The sequence below is a fragment of the Papio anubis genome, chromosome 16, assembly GCF_008728515.1.
Source record: "Papio anubis isolate 15944 chromosome 16, Panubis1.0, whole genome shotgun sequence".
NCBI classification, from domain to species: Eukaryota; Metazoa; Chordata; class Mammalia; order Primates; family Cercopithecidae; genus Papio; species Papio anubis.
In genome coordinates this window covers 32168728-32187707 of record NC_044991.1, presented here as the reverse complement: position 1 = coordinate 32187707, position 18980 = coordinate 32168728, and the positions used below count along the sequence as shown (strand labels likewise).

At 47.2% G+C, this 18980-nt stretch overlaps 1 protein-coding gene across 4 annotated transcripts in view; it reads left to right on the top strand.

Moving 5' to 3' along the window:
* Positions 1-18980, top strand: part of LOC101007004 (cat eye syndrome critical region protein 2) — a 203050-nt gene that overhangs the window by 170501 nt on the left and 13569 nt on the right. For 3 of the 4 annotated variants that reach the window (XM_009216727.4, XM_009216729.4, XM_009216728.4), the window contains 7 exons: positions 11374-11503; positions 12820-12857; positions 12944-13035; positions 13295-13421; positions 14515-14903; positions 16224-16349; positions 16538-17381. In XM_009216727.4, coding sequence (XP_009214991.2) covers positions 11374-11503; positions 12820-12857; positions 12944-13035; positions 13295-13421; positions 14515-14903; positions 16224-16349; positions 16538-17381 — 1746 coding nt within the window. The remainder of the gene's footprint in view (positions 1-11373; positions 11504-12819; positions 12858-12943; positions 13036-13294; positions 13422-14514; positions 14904-16223; positions 16350-16537; positions 17382-18980) is intronic. The other variant, XM_009216730.4, reaches the window with a different exon arrangement.

The window sequence follows — 18980 nt, the reverse complement described above, 5'->3', positions numbered from 1 at the left end:
AAAGAATTACATCTAAGACCTCAAATTATGAAACCTCCTACAAGAAGAAAACATTGGAGAAGCCCTCCAGGACACTGATTTCAAGCATAGGCACCCAAAGCAAAAATGGACCAATGGGATCACATCAAGTTAAAAAGCTTCTGCACGGCAAAGAAAACAACCAGCAAAGTAAAGAGACAACCCACAGAATGGGAGAAAACATTTGCAAACTGCCCAATTGACAAAGGATTAATAACCAGAATATATAATGAGCTGAAACAACTCTTAGGAAAAAGTCTAATAATCAGATAGTAAAATGGGCAAAATAGGCCGGGCGTGGTGGCTCACGCCTGTAATCCCAGCACTTTGGGAGGCCGAGATGGGCAGATCACAAGGTCAGGAGATTGAGACCATCCTGGCTATGGTGAAACCCCGTCTCTATTATTAAAAAAAAAAAAAAAAAAAATACAAAAAATTAGCCGGGTGTGGTGGCGGGTGCCTGTAGTCCCAGCTACTCGGGAGGCTGAGGCAGGAGAATGGCGTGAACCCAGGAGGTGGAGCTTGCAATGAGCGGATACCGCACCACTGCACTCGAGCCTGGGCGACACAGCGAGACTCCATCTCAAAAAAGTAATACCAATAAAATAAAATAAAATAAAATAGGCAAAATATTTGAATAGAGATTTCTCAAAAGAAGTCATACAAATGGCAAACAAGGCCAGGCGTGTTGAGTCATGCTCGTAAGCTCAGCACTTCGGGAGGCCAAGGCTGGCAGATTGTTTTAGCACGGGAGTTCAAGACCAGCCTCAGCAACATGGTGAAACCCCATCTCTACAAAAAATACAAAAATTAGCCGAGCGTGGTTGTTCGCACCTGTAGTCCCAACCACTTGGGAAGCTGAGGTGGGCAGATAGCTTGAGCCTGGGAGGTCTAGGCTGCAGCGAGCCGAGATCATGCCACTGCACTCCATCCTGGGCAATAATACAGTGAGGCCCTGTCTCAAAAAAATTTTTTTAAAAGCCAGGTGTGGTGGCTCATGCCTGTAATCCCAGCACTGTGGGAGGCTGAGGCGGGCAAATCACTTGAGGTCAGGGGTTCAAGACCAACCTGGCCAACATGGCAAAACGTTGCCTCTACTAAAAATACTAAAATTAGCTGGGTGTGGTGGCACACACCTGTAATCCCAGCTACTCAGGAGACTGAGGCAGGAGAATCGCTTGAACCTGGGAGGCCCAGGTTGCAGTGAGCTGAGATCAAGCCGAGACTTCACTCCAGCCTGGGCAATAGAGCAAGATTCTGTCTCAAAAAAAAAAGCACGCAAGCTTATGAAAAAGTGTTCAGCATCATTGATCGTCAGAGAAATGGAAATCAAAACTACTGTGAGATATCATCTCACAGTTAAAATGGTTTATATCCAAAGGACAGGCAGTGGCAAATACTGGTGAGGATGAGAAGAGGAAATCCTCATACACCGTTGGTAGGAACATAAATTAGTCCCCCACTATGGAGAACAGCTTAGAAGTTCCTTAGAAAACTAAAAAGAGAGCTACCATAAAATCTGTTAATCCCACTGCTGGGTATACACCCAGAAGAAAGAAAATCAATATATCGAAGAGACAACTGCACTCCCGTATTTTTTGCAACTGTGTTCACAATAGCCAAGATTTGGAAGCAACCTAAGTGTCCCTCAGCAAATGAATGGATAAAGAAAATGTGGTACTGATACACAGGGGAGTACTATTCAACCATAAAAACGGATTCAGTCGTTTGCAACAACTTGGGTAGAACTGGAGGTTATTACTTTAAATGAAATAAGCGAGGCACAGAAAGACAAACATTGGATATTCTCACTTAATTGTGGGATCTAAAAATCAAAATAATTGAACCCGTGGAGATAGAGGGTAAAAGCCTGGTTACCAGAGGCTGGGAACGATAGTGGAGGGTTGGGGAGAGGTAGGATGGTTAATGGGTACAAAAAAAAAATGGTTATTACAAATGAATACTATCTAGTATTTGATAGCACAGGAGGGAAATATGGCTTGCTTTTTTTTTTTTTTTTTTTCTTTTTCTTTGTTTTTTGAGACACTGTCTCACTCTTTTGCCCAGGCTAGAGTGCAGTGGTATGATCTCGGCTCACTGCAACCTCCACTTCCCAGGTTCAAGTGATTATCGTGCCTCAGCCTCCCAAGTGGCTACCAAGTAGCTATGATTACAGGTGTACACTATCACACCCGGCTAATTTTTGTATTTTTAGTAGAGATGGGATTTCACCGTGTTGGCCATGCTGGTCTTGAATTCCTGGCCTCAAGTGACCCATCTGTCTCAGCCTCCCAAAGTGCTGGGAATACAAGCGTGAGCACACACCCAGCCAGAAGTATTATTTTCATTCCAGTGGTGAGAAGGTAGAGGGTAGACAAATATTGTGGGATAATAGTGGTGAGTGATCTGAAGTAAAATTAGGCAGGTTTACAGGTAAAGAGTGACATGGCTGGCCGTGGTGGCTCCACCAGCTACTTGGGAGGCTTTGGGGGGAGGACCCCTTGAGCCCAGGAGGTCGAGGTTGCAGTGAGCCCTGATTTCCCCCACTGAACTGAGCCTGGGTGACACAGCAAGACCCTGTCGCAAACAAAAGAGAAAGTCCTGTCTGAAAATTTGACATTTAAATAAAGTGAATGCGGTTGACCCGTGAGTGCCTGAAGAGGGAGGCGCCGGTACAGACAAGAGCAGAGGCACCAAGACAGGGATATGCGGGTGGAGCAGAGGAAGCAAGCACAGGAAGGCTGGCTGGAAGTCCCGGCGCGGCCGGAGCGGAGCAGAGCGGAGCAAGCACAGGAAGGCTGGCTGGAAGTCCCGGAGCGGAGCGGAGCAGAGCGGAGCAAGCACAGGAAGGCTGGCTGGGCATGAATGAGGCCTAGCGGGTAGCCCGGGTCACATCGAGATGGGCTGTGCAGACCTTGTTAGAAGGATTAAATGAAAACAGGACAGTCTCTAACACACATTTAAAGTCACAAATGATAGTTTTGTTTGAGACAAAGTCTCGCTCTGTCTCCCATGATAGTTCTTATGGAAGGAATTTTTGTAAGCCATAAGATACTTACAATAACCTTTCCAGACTTTTTAGTAGCTTCCAAATATTAAAAAAAAGAGAAATAATAAATTAGGTACTAATCACTTTTTTTTTTTTTTTTTTTTTTTGAGACGGAGTCTTGCTCTGTCGCCCAGGCTAGAGTGCAGTGGTGTCATGCCTGGCACATGACTGCATACTTCCAAGTAGAGGACTCAGAGCTTTTATTTGTTTAAAGAAACTTGAAAGGAAGAAAGTGGATTAAGAAAAAACAAAAACAAGGCCAGGCGCAGTGGCTCACGCCTGTAATCCTAGCCCTTTGGGAGGCCGAGGCGGACAGATCATGAGGTCAGGAGATCGAGACCATCCTGGCCAACGTGGTGAAACCCAGTCTCTACTAAAAATACAAAAAAAAAAAAAAAAATTAGCCGGGCCTGGTGGCGCATATCTGTAGTCCCAACTACTTGGGAGGCTGAGGCAGGAGAATCGCTTGAATCCGGGAGGCAGAGGCTGCAGTGAGCTGAGATCATGCCACTGCACTACAGCCTGGGTGACAGAGCAAGATTCTGTCCCCCCCCCCAAAAAAAAAGAAGGCAAAAAGTGAAACAGCCAAGTGTCCACCAGTGGATTAAAAGAGAACCTGAACGCAGTATACTCTCAGAGTGGGGTGTTATTCAGCCTTAAGAGGGAAGGAAATTCTGAAACATGCTACAACATGGATGAACCTTGAAGGTATTACACTAAATGATATCAGCAGAACACACATGGACAAATGTTTTGTGCTAGAGGCTGAGGCGAGACGGAAATGGGGAGTTAGTGTTTAATGTTGCAGACTGGAGTGCTGAAAAGATTCTAGAAATGGACAGTGGTGATGGCGGCACATTACTTACACACTTAATGCTACTGAGCTCTATGCTCATTTGGGTGATATGTCTGGGAAACTGGAATGAGATGAAGCCGGCCATGACGAAAGAAGTAACCTGTAGTTAATCAGTTGGGGTCCAGCCTTGAAAACCAGAACTACACTAGATACTTCAGCAGAGAAAACGTCGCATGACTCTGGTTAAATGGGAGTTAGAAAACGAAAAAAAGGTTAAAGGGATCCCCGTGGTGACACAGACGGAGGAGGTGGGAGTGTCAAACGTGGGGGGCTGCAGCCCCACTGCTAGCACTCGTGAAGGCAGGCAAACTCCAGAAGAACCTGGCTGTCGCTGCCAAGTGCAGCTTCACAGATGCAGGACCGTCCATCCCAGGATGAGTTGAATGGCATCAGCAAACAAACGGAAGGAGATCGCCGTCCTCCTCAGCCTGCCTCCCATGGTCCCTCTGATGCTCCCTTTGGCAGAATATACAGCCAGCAGAGAAGAGAGAAGTTGTATGTCCAGGATCTCAGCCCCAGTGTCACAAAGCAGAACATGAAAATTGGATTTGCAGCTATCAGAAAAGGCTGCATAACAGATGCAGGTGGCAGAAAGCATGGAAGGTCCTGTATGTGTTCACTGTAAGTTCTAGAAGGAAAGAAGCAGTACGGTAAGGCCAAGAGAATATTCAGAAACAATGATTGAGTAGTTTTTTGGTTTGATGAAAAACCCTGATCTCAGATACAGAAAGCAAGAAGAGATATAAACTGGATATAAATTCCATGTGGGCTTATGGAACTGAATTATAGAACATTCTGTTCCATCAAACAACCAATTTGGAAAAGGTAGATTACCCTGAGAGGATGTTCTTAATAATGATAGCAGGTAGGAGCAACAGCAGAATTCAGAAGATGATGGGATTGATGGCCAGGTGCAGTGGCTCATGCCTGTAATCCCAGCAGTTTGGGAAGCCAAGGCAGGAGAATCACTTGAGTCCTGGAGTTCAAGACCAGCCTGGGCAACATAGTGAGGCCCCATCTCTACAGAAAATTTTAAAAGTTAGCCGGGCATGGTGGTGCATGCCTGTAGTTCCAGCTACTCGGGAGGCTGAGGTAGGAGGATCACTTGAGCCCAGGAGGTCAAGGCTGCAGTGAGCCGTGATTGTGCACAGCACTCCAGGCTGAGTGACAGAGCAAGACCCTGTCTCAAAAAAAGGAAGTGGTGGGTAGTGGGTTGAATTTTGAATTTTATATTAGTTTCTTAGGGCTACCGTAACAACCTACATTAACCAGGTGGCATAAAATAACAAATTTATTCTCTCATAGTCCTGGGACTTAGAAATCCAAAATCTAGGTATTGACAGGGTTTCACTCTCTGAAGGCTGTAGGTAAGAGTCCGTGGCATTTCCAGCTTCTAGTAGTTTCAGGCCTTTCTTGGGTTTTCTGCAAACTTAGAATAATAGAATGAAACTTCCTCAGCCAATATCTTAATAATCTAGGCAGACCTTCTACTTAATGGGGAAACATTAGAAGTGTTCTCTTTAAAGTCAGGATGAACACAAGGATTTCCTCTATCGTTTCCATTTCATATTGTATTGTAAAGATTTAGTGTCTACAAAGAAAAATACATAGGTATGTATACATATTTGGGGTGGTGCATGTCTTGAAACTCCAAGAAAATCACCCAGGAAACTACTGTAGCTAAGAAATTCACCATATAGGTATATTCATTATTATTCTTTTTTTCTTTTTTTTTTTTTTGAGACCAAGTCTCACTCTATTGGTCAGGCTGGACTGCAGTGGTGCGATCTTGGCTCACTGCAACTTCCGCCTCCGGGGTTCAAGTAATTCTCCTGCCTCAGCCTCCCAAGTAGCTCGGATTACAGGCATGTACCACCACACCTGGCAAATTTTTTTGTATTTTTTGTAGAGACGAGGTCTCACCATGTTGGTCAGGCTGTTCTTGAACTCCTGACCTCAGGTGATCCATTGTGCCCAGCCGTTCATTATTATTCTGTAAATGTCAACATGAACACTTTTATTAAAAGATAGCATGACCCAGCCAGGCGCGGTGGCTCACGCCTGTAATCCCAGCACTTTAGGTGGCTGAGGCGGGCAGATCACAAGGTCAGGAGATCAAGACCATCCTGGCCAACATGGTGAAACCCCATCTCTACTAAAAACAGAAAAATTAGCTGGACATGTTGGTGCACTTTTGTAATCCCAGCTAGCTACTCGGGAGGCTGAGGCACAAGAATCGCCTGAACCCAGGAGGCAGAGGTTGCAGTGAGCTAAGATTGCACTGCCACAGCACTCCAGGCTGGGCAACAGAGTGATATTCTATCGCAAAAAAAAAAAAAAAATTATGTTAGCCGGGCACGGTGACGCACACCTGTAATCCCAACACCTTGGGAGGCTGAGGTGGGCGGATCACTTGAGTTGAGGAGTTCAAGATCAGCCTAGCCAACATGTCGACACCCTGTCTCTACTAAAAATACAATAATTACCCAGCCATGGTGGCATATACCTGTAATCCCAGTTGCCCAGGAGGCTGAGGCACGAGAATTGCTTGAACCCGAGAGGCAGAGGCTGCAGTGAGCTGAAATCACACCACTGCACTCCAGCCTGGGTGATAGAGTGAGGCTCTGTCTCCTAGAAAAAAAAAAGAATCTGTGGATCTCGACACACTGTTCCTAAAATTCATATAAAAGAACAACGGGCCTGGTTTTTTTGTTTGTTTGTTTGTTTGTTTTTGAGATGGAGTTTTGCTCTTGTTGCCCAGGCCAGAGTGCAATGGCATGATCTCGGCTGACTGCAACCTCCGCCTCCAGGGTTCAAGCAATTCTCCTGCCTCAGGCTCCCGAGTACCTGGGATTACATGTATGCACCACCATCCCTCGTTAATTTTGTATTTTTATTAGAGAACAGGTTTCTCCATGTTGGTCAGGCTGGTCTCGAACTCCCAACCTCAGGTGATCTGCCCGCCTCAGCCTCCCGAAGTGCTAGGATTACAGATGTGAGCTACCGCGCCCGGCGGAGCAAAGGGCCTTGTATAGCCATGATAACTTACAAAAACAATACGATAGGGGCAATCATTATGCCACACAATGAGATCAAATCTGCAGTGATTGAGAGAGAATGGTGTTGGCATAGAGATAGACAATGAGACCAGAAACAGACCTTGAGAGAGAATATGGGTTTTTCAGAAACAGCGCCAGGCGTGGTGGTATGTGCCTGTAGTCCCAGCCACTCAGGAGTCTGATGTGGGAGGAGCCCTTATGCACAGGAGTTCAAGGCTGCAGGGAGCTATGATCCCAACAGAGCGAGACCCCTGTCTCTCAGGGAGGAACCAGGACACTTGTTCATTTATAGGGAAAAAATTTAAATCCCTACTCCTTATATAAGTTCCAGATACACTAAAGGCCAGAACCTTTCTGAAGAAGTTGTAGATGACTGTCTTTAAGATACTGGGATAGAAAACAATTTTTAAGTACAAAAAGCAAAAACCATAAGGAAAGAGAGAGAATTGACGTATTTGATTACTTTATGTATTTATTTTTTTGAGACGGAGTCTTGCTCTGTCGCCCAGGCTGGAGTGTAGTGGCACAATCTTGACTCACTGCAAAGCTCCGCCTCCCAGGTTCATACCATCCTGCCTCAGCCTCCTAAGTAGCTGGGACTACAGGTGCCTGCCACCACGCCTGGCTAATTTTTTTTTTTTTTTTTTTTTTTTTTTTTTAGTAGAGACGGGGTTTCACTGTGTTAGCCAGGATGATCTCAATCTCCTGGCTTCATGATCTGCCCGCCTCAGCCTCCCAAAGTGCTAGGATTACAGGCGTGAGCCACCATGCCTGGCCTGATTACGTTATTTATTTTAAATGTACATGTGGCAGAAACACCATTAACAAAATAAAACAACAAATCACAGAGTAGAAGAACATAATTTTAACACTTACCAACGAAGACTTACTCATTATTTAAAGCATTTCTCCAAATCAGTAAGAACTCTAATAATCAATAGGCACAAAGACAAATTAACAGGAAATTAATGGAAGAGAGTACTAACTATCCAGTAGTAGACGTGAAAATATGTTGAGTATCACTCCATTCAGGAAGATGCACATGGAAATATTTCAAAAGTGTGTGTAACATCTGTGAGTTTGGCTAACATGCAAGTATTTTATCATACTAAATGAATGTGAGGTAAATGAAATTGCTATTTAAAAAGTAGATATAGGCCGGGTGCAGTGGCTCACGCCTGTAATCCCAGCACTTTGGGAGACTGAGGCACGTGGATCTCCTGAGGTCAGGAGTTTGAGACCAGTCTGGCCAACATGGTGAAGCCCCGTCTCTACTAAAAATACAAAATTAGCCGGGCGTGGTGGTTCCTGCCTGTAATCCCAGCTACTCGGGAAGCCGAGGCAGGAGAATCGCTTGAATCCAGGAGGCGGAGGTTGCAGTGAGCCAAGATTGCGCCATTGCACTCCAGCCTGAGCAACAAGAGCGAAACTCTGTCTCAAAAAAAAATTAGCCAGGCATGGTGGCAGACACCTGTAATCCGAACTATTCGGGAGGCTGAGGCAGGAGAATCCCCTGAACCTTGAAGGTGGAGGTTGCACTGAGCCAAGATCGTACCACTGTGCTTTAGCCTGGGCAACACAGTGAGACTCCATCTCAAAAAAAAAGAAAGAAAGAAAAAGTAAATACAACCTACAGCCTTTTGGACAGCACTTTTTTTTTTTTTTTTTTGAGACGGAGTTTCGTTCTTGTTCCCTAGGCTGGAGTGCAATGGCGCAGTCTCGGCTCCCCGCAGCTTCTGCTTCCTGGGTTCAAGTAATTCTCCTGCCTCAGCCTCCCGAGTAGCTGAGTTTACAGGCGTGTGGCACCATACCCAGCTAATTTTGTATTTTTAGTAGAGATGGGGTTTCTCCATGTTGGTCAGGCTGGTCTCGAACTCCAGACCTCAGGTGATTCCAGACCTCAGGTGATCTGCCCACCTCGGCCTCCCAAAGTGCTGGGATTACAGCAATAAGCCACCACGCCTGGCCCTGGACAGCACTTTTTAAAAAATTCTGTAATCTCATTGGAAATGATAGACACCCCTTTGACAGTGCCTGATGAAGTTTACATATATACTTTTTACTTGTATCTGGTAATTCTGCTGGATTCACATCTGAGAGAATCCTTACACACATGCTTGAGAAGACATGTTTTAAAATAACTTTGTTGATACATTGTTTACAAACTTCTAAAATTGGAATCAAGGAGAATAATGGATTGTTAAGGTGCGGAATAATCATACCATGAAATACTGTATTAACATTAATAAGACAAAATGTTTAAGATTTGACACGTTCGGGGATACATGGGTATTCATTAATTTACAGTTTTCCTTATGGTTGAAATTGTTCTTATTTTTTCCAGAAAAAAAAAAAAAAGTTGGTTTAGAAAGTTGTAGAGGATGAAAAAGAAAAATAATTTTTAAAATTTTAAAATTTTTCTTAAAAATTGGTGATGACAAACTTCCTTTCATTGATTAAAGGAGATATAGATTAGCATCACAAATGAAAATAATTTAGGAACAAAAACTCAAGTCAAATGTAACCCAACAGGGATCGTGTCTTGCTCACAGCAGTAGGCAGACAAGGATCCTGTCTCTTGTGGAACAAAAGCGAGAACTGGGGAAGAAAATAGAGGCTCAGGCCGGGCGCGGTGGCTCACTCCTGTAATCCCAGCACTTTGGGAGGCCGAGACGGGTGGATTACAGGGTCAGGAGATCGAGACTAGACTATCCTGGCTAACACGGTGAAACCCCGTCTCTACTAAAAAATACAAAAAACTAGCCGGGCGAGATGGTGGGCGCCTGTAGTCCCAGCTACTCGGGAGGCTGAGGCAGGAGAATGGCATGAACCCGGGAGGCGGAGCTTGCAGTGAGCTGAGATCCGGCCACTGCACTCCAGCCTGGGCGACAGAGCGAGACTCCGTCACCAAAAAAAAAAAAAAAAATAGAGGCTCAGGCCAGGGGCAGTGGCTCACTCCTGTAATCCCAGCGCTTTAGGAGGCCAAGACGGGCGGTTCACCTGAGGTCAGGAGTTTGAGACCAGCCTGACCAACATGGAGAAACCCTGTCTCTACTAAAAATAAAAAATTAGCCAGGCGTAGTGGTGCATACCTGTAATCCCAGGTACTTGGGAGGCTGAGGCAGGGGACTCTCTTGAACCCAGGGGGCAGAGGTTGTCGTGAGCCGAGATGGTGCCATTGCACTCCAGCCTGGGCAATGAGAGCAAAACTCTGTCTCAAAAAAAAAGAAAAAGAAAGAAAAGAAAGTAGTCTCTGTGCTGGCTTCTCCTCCCTTCCATCTTTGTGCCTTGCTGTCTGGCAGTCACATTTTTCTCCTTGCCTCTTTTCTTTGGCCCCTACCTCCTTGTTCCCTGCAAGTGGTAAGTGCTCCATCAGGCTGGGAGTGGAATGCCAAGTGTGCTGCTCATGGCTGTGGCTGGGAGCCAGGGAAAAAAAGCATCCCTGCCTTCCAGCTCCTTGCCAGTCCCAGCTGGCATCTTTCCCCTCTTCCCAGCCAAACTCCCACTGGTGGCAGGGCCTGCTGCTTGCTGTAGGTGTGGGGTGGGGAGCAGACCATTGCTTGCGTGGATGCCTTCATAAACACAGAACGTGAAGAGCTGGGGCGTGCATTTAAAATCCTGTGTGTGGCCGGGCGCGGTGGCTCAAGCCTGTAATCCCAGCACTTTGGGAGGCCGAGATGGGCGGATCACAAGGTCAGGAGATCGAGACCATCCTGGCTAACACGGTGAAACCCCGTCTCTACTAAAAATACAAAAAACTAGCCGGGCGAGGTGGCAGGCGCCTGTAGTCCCAGCTACTCGGGAGGCTGAGGCGGGAGAATGGCGTGGGCCCGGGAGGCGGAGCTTGCAGTGAGCTGAGATCCGGCCACTGTACTCCAGCCTGGGCGGCAGAGCAAGACTCCGTCTCAAAAAAAAATAAAATAAAATAAAATCCTGTGTGTGTGTGTGTGGACTGAGAGTCTGGTCCTAAAAAAGGATTTGCGGATGTTGCTTTTTTTAAGTAAAAGATCAGAATGGCCTCAAGTAATCCAAGAAGATAGTCCTCATTCAACCTTGTACTTTTTCCTTTTTCTTCAACTGCCATTCTGTTTTCTTCTGCCTTGCTCCCTTCCCTCCTGCCCACCCTGTGCCTGCCCTGTCACCTTCGTTCCCCACCTCGAGCTCAGTGTGAGTGAGGAAACAGGTTCAATCAGTTAGTTTACCCATGTCTGAAAGCATTCCATCTGTGGAAACATCCTGATTACCCAAGAGAGGGTGGCACAGGGAGCAGAAGTTGCTTCATAATCCTGCTTTGGTGGCCTGGTGTCTTCCTTCTCTCACAATGATGAAGGGACACGCCACGTCAGCGTCTGGAGTGTGCGCAGCTCACTCAGCCTTTGTGTTCATTGTAGATCGAGCGAAGAGGAGAAAGCTCAGGGAAGAAAGGGCATGGCTGCTGGCTCAAGGGAAGGAGCTCCCTCCAGAACTTTCCCATCTGGACCCCAATTCCCCCATGAGAGAGGAAAAAAAGACTAAAGACCTGTGAGTATTTAGTAACAACAGCAACAGTAGCAACTGGTAGCATTTATGAAGCACTCAGGCACTTTCCCCGTGTCATCCTTAGAACAGCCCTGGTGGGTAACATTGTCACCACGTGCCAGTGCACGAGGCGGGCCCTGCACTCACAGCTGACCCCGGTGCCCTTCCTCAGGCACGCACAGACATGCCTGGCTACCCCGGCCTCTGACACTCTTGCTGCCACACTCTGTGGGAGCAGAAGTAAGACTTACACTAAGCTCTTCTTTCCTCATCCCCTTCATTGAATGAAATCAGAATCTGATTATTATGTAAATGAGCTCCTTGGAAATGTGAATAGCAGTTTATCTGTTTGAGGTTATTACTTCCCGTGACGTTACTAGGTACCCTGTGACTTTACTCCTTACTGAAAATTCAAGAGGCAGATACACACACATTCAGTGTTCATGAGCTCATTTATCGTATGCTTTTTTGGATTAAAAGTAGAATAAAACCTGGTTAAGAATGTGCTATAGGCCGGGCTCGCACCTGTAATCCCAGCACTTTGGGAAGGTGAGGCAGGCAGATCACCTGAAGTCTGGAGTTCAAGAGCAGCCCGGCCAATATGGTGAAACCCCGTCTCTAATAAAAATTTTGTTTGAAATTAGCCGGGTGTGGTGGCACATGCCTGTAATCCCAGCTGCTCGGGAGGCTGAGGCAGGAGAATCGCTTGAACCTAGGAGGCGGAGGTTGCAGTGAGCTGAAATCGTGCCACTACACTCCAGCCTGGGTGACAGAGTCAGACTCTGTCTAAAAGAAGAAAAAAAAAGATTGTGCTATAAAGCCTGAGCAACATGGTGAAACTTCACCTCTACCAAAAATACAAAAATTCCCCAGGCATGGTAGCACACACCTGTAGTCCCAGCTGTTCAGGAGGCTAAGATGAGAGGATCGCTGGAGCCCAGGAAATCGAGGCTGCAGTGAGCTGTGATCACGCCACTTCACTCCAGCCTAGGCGACAGAGCAAAATCCTGTCTCAAAATAAGTGACGAAATAAAGAATGTGCAATTAAATAACCAGCATTCTAGAACCATAAAGTTCTGGATCATCCAGCAACCCCCCATTTTATAGATGAGGGAAGTGAAATTCCCAGTTTTGCTAAGGTCCACTGTCCCTCATTTTGTATTTCTAGGAGTGTTATCAGTATCACAAGTTCATCTAAACCACACTATTAGGACTATTCCAAATCTTACTTCAGTCAGGTGTGTCTGCGATAGACCTGAGAGGGCTCAGGAGAGAAGGTGGTCAGAGTTACTATTAATTTCTTATTTTATGATTTACAGCTTTGAGTTGGACGATGATTTCACTGCTATGTATAAAGGTTAGTTCCCATTCTCCACTGTTCCGTTTGTGATGGACATTTTCCTCTGTGTGTGTATTAATTAAGATCTCTTCTCTGGCTCTCAGTTCTAGACGTGGTAAAAGCTCACAAGGATTCCTGGCCCTTTTTGGAACCTGTGGATGAATCTTACGCCCCTAACTATTATCAGATTATTAAGGTAGAAGTTGTCTTTGCAGTAATGCCTACTATAGTCTGTGTATCTTTCTTGGGTTTTGTCATTTGTTTCTTGTTTCATGTATATATTTTTGATGTATTTTTCTTTTCAACTGTTGAAAGTTCATGTCATGTTTCTTGTTTTATCTGTTACTTGTTACAGAGCAGCATTGCTGAATCTTCATTCTCTCTCCGTCTCTCTCTCTATGAAACGTTTTACTCTCAGCATACTTTAACTATAAAGAGTTATGTGTCTCATTTAGGCCCCCATGGATATTTCCAGCATGGAGAAGAAACTGAATGGAGGTTTATACTGTACCAAGGAGGAATTTGTAAATGACATGAAGACCATGTTCAGGAATTGTCGAAAGTATAATGGGGAAAGTAGTGGTAAGCGGGGAAGGAGTTTGCACTAGATACATATCTGTAATCAAGAATAAAATGCCTTTTTTTTAATAAATACACGCCCTAGTGACTTTTCTGTAGGACAGTGAGCAGAATGTGTATGAAAAATCATGGGACTGACCATTCTAGCCGCTTACCACAGTATCTGCCAGGGACTCTCCTGGCCCGCAGGACAAGAGAGTGCAGCTGGCGCCTAACTGGCTCATCCTGGAGACCAGTCTGGTTGTGGATAATACTGTGTGTGCCTCTTTAACCACGGACGGGACGGACACTAGATAGAGCTGACTCTTCAACCATCTGGAGAAGCTGGCGTAGTAGATCTGTAATATCAAAGTAGAAATGGCTCCTCCTACTTTGGGTCATTTATGCATTAACTCAAAATGCCCTGCTTAAAAACAGCAGATTCAGCCATTTTTTATTTAGTATTTCTGCAGTTTAGCCTTAAAGAATTAAATTTTTACTGGCTTTTTTTTTTTTTTCTTTATTTACTTACTTTGAGACAGGATCTCGCTCTGTCACCCAAGCTGCAGTGCAGTAGCGCAGACATGGCTCACTGCAACCTCAAATTCTTGGGCTCAAGGGATCCTCCTCCCTCAGTCCCAAGTGGCTGGGACTATGGGCAAGCACCACCACACCTGGCTAATGTTTTCTTTTTGGTAGGGACGGACGTCTCGCATTCTTGCCCAGTCTGGTCTTGGAACTCCTGGGCTCAAGTGATCCTCCTGCCTTGGCCTCCCAAAATGCTGGAATCACAGGCATAAGTTACTGTGCTCAGCCTGGTTTGATTTAATAGTCCTAGAGGCCCTGTCCCAACCATACAGCCTTGGGCATCTTAGGATAGAAACCATGTCTTTTTCATCTTGCATCCATAGCTCTGCAATATAATGTGCCCTAAAGGTGAATTAAACTCATAGTTTACCCAGGTTGCATCTTTTATTTATTAGAATTGTCTTTTGTGACATATAGTAGGTCAGTTTCTATAAACTATAGTTTCTTTAAACAGTTTCTGTAAACTATAGTTTCTATAAACAGTTTCTATAAACTATACCTAGAAGTCAATCCTCCTGTCTTCCTATAGAGTATACCAAGATGTCTGATAATTTAGAGAGGTGTTTCCATCGGGCCATGATGAAACATTTTCCTGGTGAAGATGGAGACACAGATGAAGAATTCTGGATTCGAGAGGATGAAAAGCGGGAGAAGAGACGGAGTCGGGCTGGGCGAAGTGGTGGGAGCCATGTTTGGACCCGCTCCAGGGACCCAGAAGGGCCCAGCAGGAAACAGCAGCCCGTGGAGAATGGAGGAAAGTCGTTGCCCCCGACACGCCGAGCCCCCTCTTCTGGGGACGAACAGGGCAGCAGCTCCGCACAGCCCCCGCGGGAGGTGGGCACTTCCAATGGCCGAGGCTTTTCTCATCCCCTGCATTGCGGTGGGACGCCCAGCCAGGCACCCTTTTTAAACCAGATGGTAAGGAACCTAGTTTGTGAGTTCACAGGAATGTAAAGGCCATTCAGTTGGTTCTTCCTACAAAATACTTCTGTGTATGGATGAAATCTTTTTCCCCATGAGTCCTTCATTCCTTTTCTTTTATGTTGTTTACTTTTTAGTAGAGACACAGTGTTACTATGTTGCCTAGGCTGGTCTCAAACTCCCGACCTCAAGCAGTCCTTCCACTTCAGCCTCCCAGAGTGCTGGGATTATAGGCATGAGCCACTGTATTCAGCCCTTCCTTTATTCTAAATCCTCTTTTTCTCATTTGAATTATGTATTCTCAATGTGTGCAAAAATTGGGATTAAAAAGATACATAATCTGGCCAGGCACCATGGCCCACTCCTGCAATCCTAGCACTTTGGGAGGCTGAGCTGGGTGGATCATGAGGTCAGGAATTCGAGACCAGCCTGGCTAACATGGTGAAACCCTGTCTCTACTAAAAATAAAAAAATTAGCCAAGCACAGTGGCACTACTCAGCTATTCAGGAGGCTGAGGCAGAAGAATTGCTTGAACCCAGGAGGCAGAGTTTGCAGTGAACCAAGATCGTGCCGCTGCATCCCAGCCTGGGCAACAGAGTGAGACTCCGTCTCCAAAAAAAAAAAAAAGTAATCTTTATTGTGTAAAGCACAGGTATACATAATAGTACATAAATGTACAGTATATCTGCAACATTAAGATTTCATGGTAGTGGCCGGGCACAGTGGCTCACGCCTGTAATCCCAGCACTTTGGGAGGCCGAGGCGGGCAGATCACGAAGTCAGGAGATCAAGACCATCCTGGCTAACACGATGAAACCCCGTCTCTACTAAAAATACAAAAAAAATTAGCCAAGCGTGGTGGCGGGCGCCTGTAGTCCCAGCTACTCGGGAGGCTGAGGCAGAAGGATGGCGTGAAGCCAGGAGGCGGCGGAGCTTGCAGTGAGCGGAGATTGCGCCACTGCACTCCAGCCTGGGTGAAAGAGCGAGACTCCGTCTCAAAAAAAAAAAAAAGATTTCATGGTAGCAGGCAACTGGGGAGAAACGGCTAAAATGGATCCTTGGGAGGAGGAGTAATGAAAAGGAGATTGAGAAATACTGATTTAATCTAGTATCTCCTGGAGAAGGAAGTTGCTTCGGGCTCACAGGCAAGCCCTGATGCAGATGAGCACGTATGTTCACAGTCTTCCTATTTCCAGCCGAGGTTTAGTCATCTGTTTTATTTTAGTAGAATGTTCATCTTCAGGAAAACCCTTGTTGTCAACCTAAGGTCTGTGCCTTTCCTTTTTCCTCTTCTTGCTTTGCTCAATGTGCTGCAGAGGCCAGCAGTACCAGGGACATTTGGCCCTCTGCGAGGATCAGATCCTGCCACCTTGTACGGCTCTGGCGTCCCGGAGCCACACCCTGGGGAGCCTGTGCAGCAGCGTCAGCCTTTCGCCATGCAGGTAAGCAGCGTACTCAGGAGGTGCAGGTGCAGAGGGTCCCACAGGTACATGTCAGAGAAAAAGTCTCTTTCCAGGTCCAATGTTCATTGCCTCCTTTCCCAAAGAGCCTGTTTCCGTAGAGAAGCACGTCACAAAGTGTGCCTTATTCTGTGAGTCTGGTTAACTGTGCTGCCTTTTCTTGTTGCCAGCCTCCAGTTGGAATTAACAGCCTCCGAGGACCCAGGCTAGGCACACCCGAAGAGAAGCAGATGTGTGGGGGGCTGACGCACCTTTCTAACATGGGCCCACACCCTGGATCCTTGCAGCTTGGGCAGATAAGTGGCCCAAGTCAGGATGGAAGCGTGTATGCCCCAGCTCAGTTCCAGCCAGGATTCATTCCTCCCCGGCACGGGGGCGCTCCAGCCCGGCCGCCAGACTTTCCTGAAAGCTCAGAAATGGCTCCCAGCCACATGTATCGATCGTACAAGTACCTGAATCGAGTACACTCTGCCGTCTGGAATGGGAACCACGGTGCTACGAACCCAGGACCCTTGGGCCCAGATGAGAAGCCCCACCTGGGGCCAGGACCCTCGCACCAGCCTCGCACTCTCGGTCCCATGATGGATTCCCGGGTCATGAGACCGCCTGTCCCCCACAACCAGTGGACTGAGCAATCAGGCTTCCTACCTCATGGAGTTCCTTCCACAGGGTACCTGCGACCGCCCTGCAAGTCTGCTGGACATCGGTTACAGCCACCTCCAGTGCCAGCACCCAGTTCTTTGTTTGGAGCGCCCGCCCAGGCTCTGCGGGGGCTGCAGGGAGGGGACTCCATGATGGACAGCCCAGAGATGATCGCCATGCAGCAGCTCTCCTCCCGCGTCTGCCCCCCAGGTGTGCCTTACCACCCCCAGCAGCCCGCACCCCCGCGTTTACCTGGCCCTTTTCCGCAGGTAGCTCACGCAGTGTCGGTCACTGTGTCAGCCCCCAAGCCTGCCCTGGGCAACCCTGGGAGGGCACCGAACAGTGAAACACAAGAGCCTGAGAATGACCAAGGTAATTCACACTGTCACTTTGGGCTCTTTAAGCTCTTGTTTCATGAGTAATCATGTTACACAGCATATCAAACCAAGAGTAATATGTCTGGTTCCCAGCCTCTTTTTTTTCTTTTTGAGACAGAGTCTCGCTCTGTCGCCCAGGCTGGAGTGCAGTGGCACAATCTCCGCTCACTGCAAGCTCCGCCTCCTGTGTTCACACCATTCTCCTGCCTCAGCCGCCCGAGTAGCTGGGACTACAGGCGCCTGCCACCACGTCTGGCTAATTTTTGGGTATATTTAGTAGAGATGGGGTTTCACCGTGTTAGCTGGGATGGTCTCGATCTCCTGACCTCGTGATCTGCCCCCCTCGGCCTCCCAAAGTGCTGGGATTGCAGGCGTGAGCCACCGCGCCCGGCCTTCCCAGCCTCTCTTTCTTGAACTTCTCAGATTTGGGCTAATCATAGTCCTTCTCTCGGTCTGTAGATCCCAGAGCATTTCTGGTCATAATATTGACTTCTGCACAGGTGGGCATTTGCTGTGCCAGGCAGTCCTCCTGAGACTTTTTTTTTTGAGGCAGTCTCACTGTGTTGCCCAGGCTGGAGTGAAGTGGCATGATCTCGGCTAACTGCAACCTCTGTCTCCCAGGTTTAAGCAATTCTCCTGCCTCAGCCTCCTGAGTAGCTGGGATTACAGGTCCATGCCACCACACCCGACTAAATTTTTTTTTTTTTTTTTTTTGAGACGGAGTCTGGCTCTGTCACCCAGGCTGGAGTGCAGTGGCCAGATCTCAGCTCATTGCAAGCTCCGCCTCCCGGGTTCACACCATTCTCCTGCCTCAGCCTCGCAAGTAGCTGGGACTACAGGCGCCCGCCACCTCGCCCCACTAGTTTTTTGGGGTTTTTTTCTTTTTGTTTTGTTTTGGTTTTTTTTTAGATGGAGTCTGGCTCTGTCGCCCAGGCTGGAGTGCAGTGGCACGATCGCCACTCACTGCAAGCTCCGCCTCCCAGGTTCACGCCATTCTCCTGCCTCAGCCTCCCGCGTAGCTGGGACTACAGGCGCCCGCCACCTCACCCGGCTAATTTTTGTATTTTTAGTAGAGACGGGGTTTCACCGTATTAGCCAGGGTGATCTTGATCTCCTGACCTCGTGATCCGCCCGTCTCGGCCTCCCAAAGTGCTGGGATTACAGGCTTGAGCCACTGTGCCCGGCCACCTGGCTAATTTTTATATTTTTAGTACAGAGAAGGTTTCACCATGTTGGCCAGGCTGGCCTCGAACGTCTGACCTCAGGTGATCCACCTGCCTTGGCCTCCCAAAGTACTAGGATTACAAGCGTGAGCCTTCCTGAGACTTTTATACTTTAACTCATTTATTCTCAGAACAAGCCTGCGAGATAGCTGCTGTTACTATCCTTTTTGCAGGTGGAAAATCCAAGGCATGGAAATGTTAGATTATTTGCTCTCAGCCAGCTAGCAAGTAGCAGAACTGAGATTTAGGCTCAGACAGACTAGATCCAGCTTCCCATGCTTTACCCACTACATCATCATAGTTCCTCTGGCCGGGCGCGGTGGCTCAAGCCTGTAATCCCAGCACTTTGGGAGGCCGAGGTGGGTGGATCA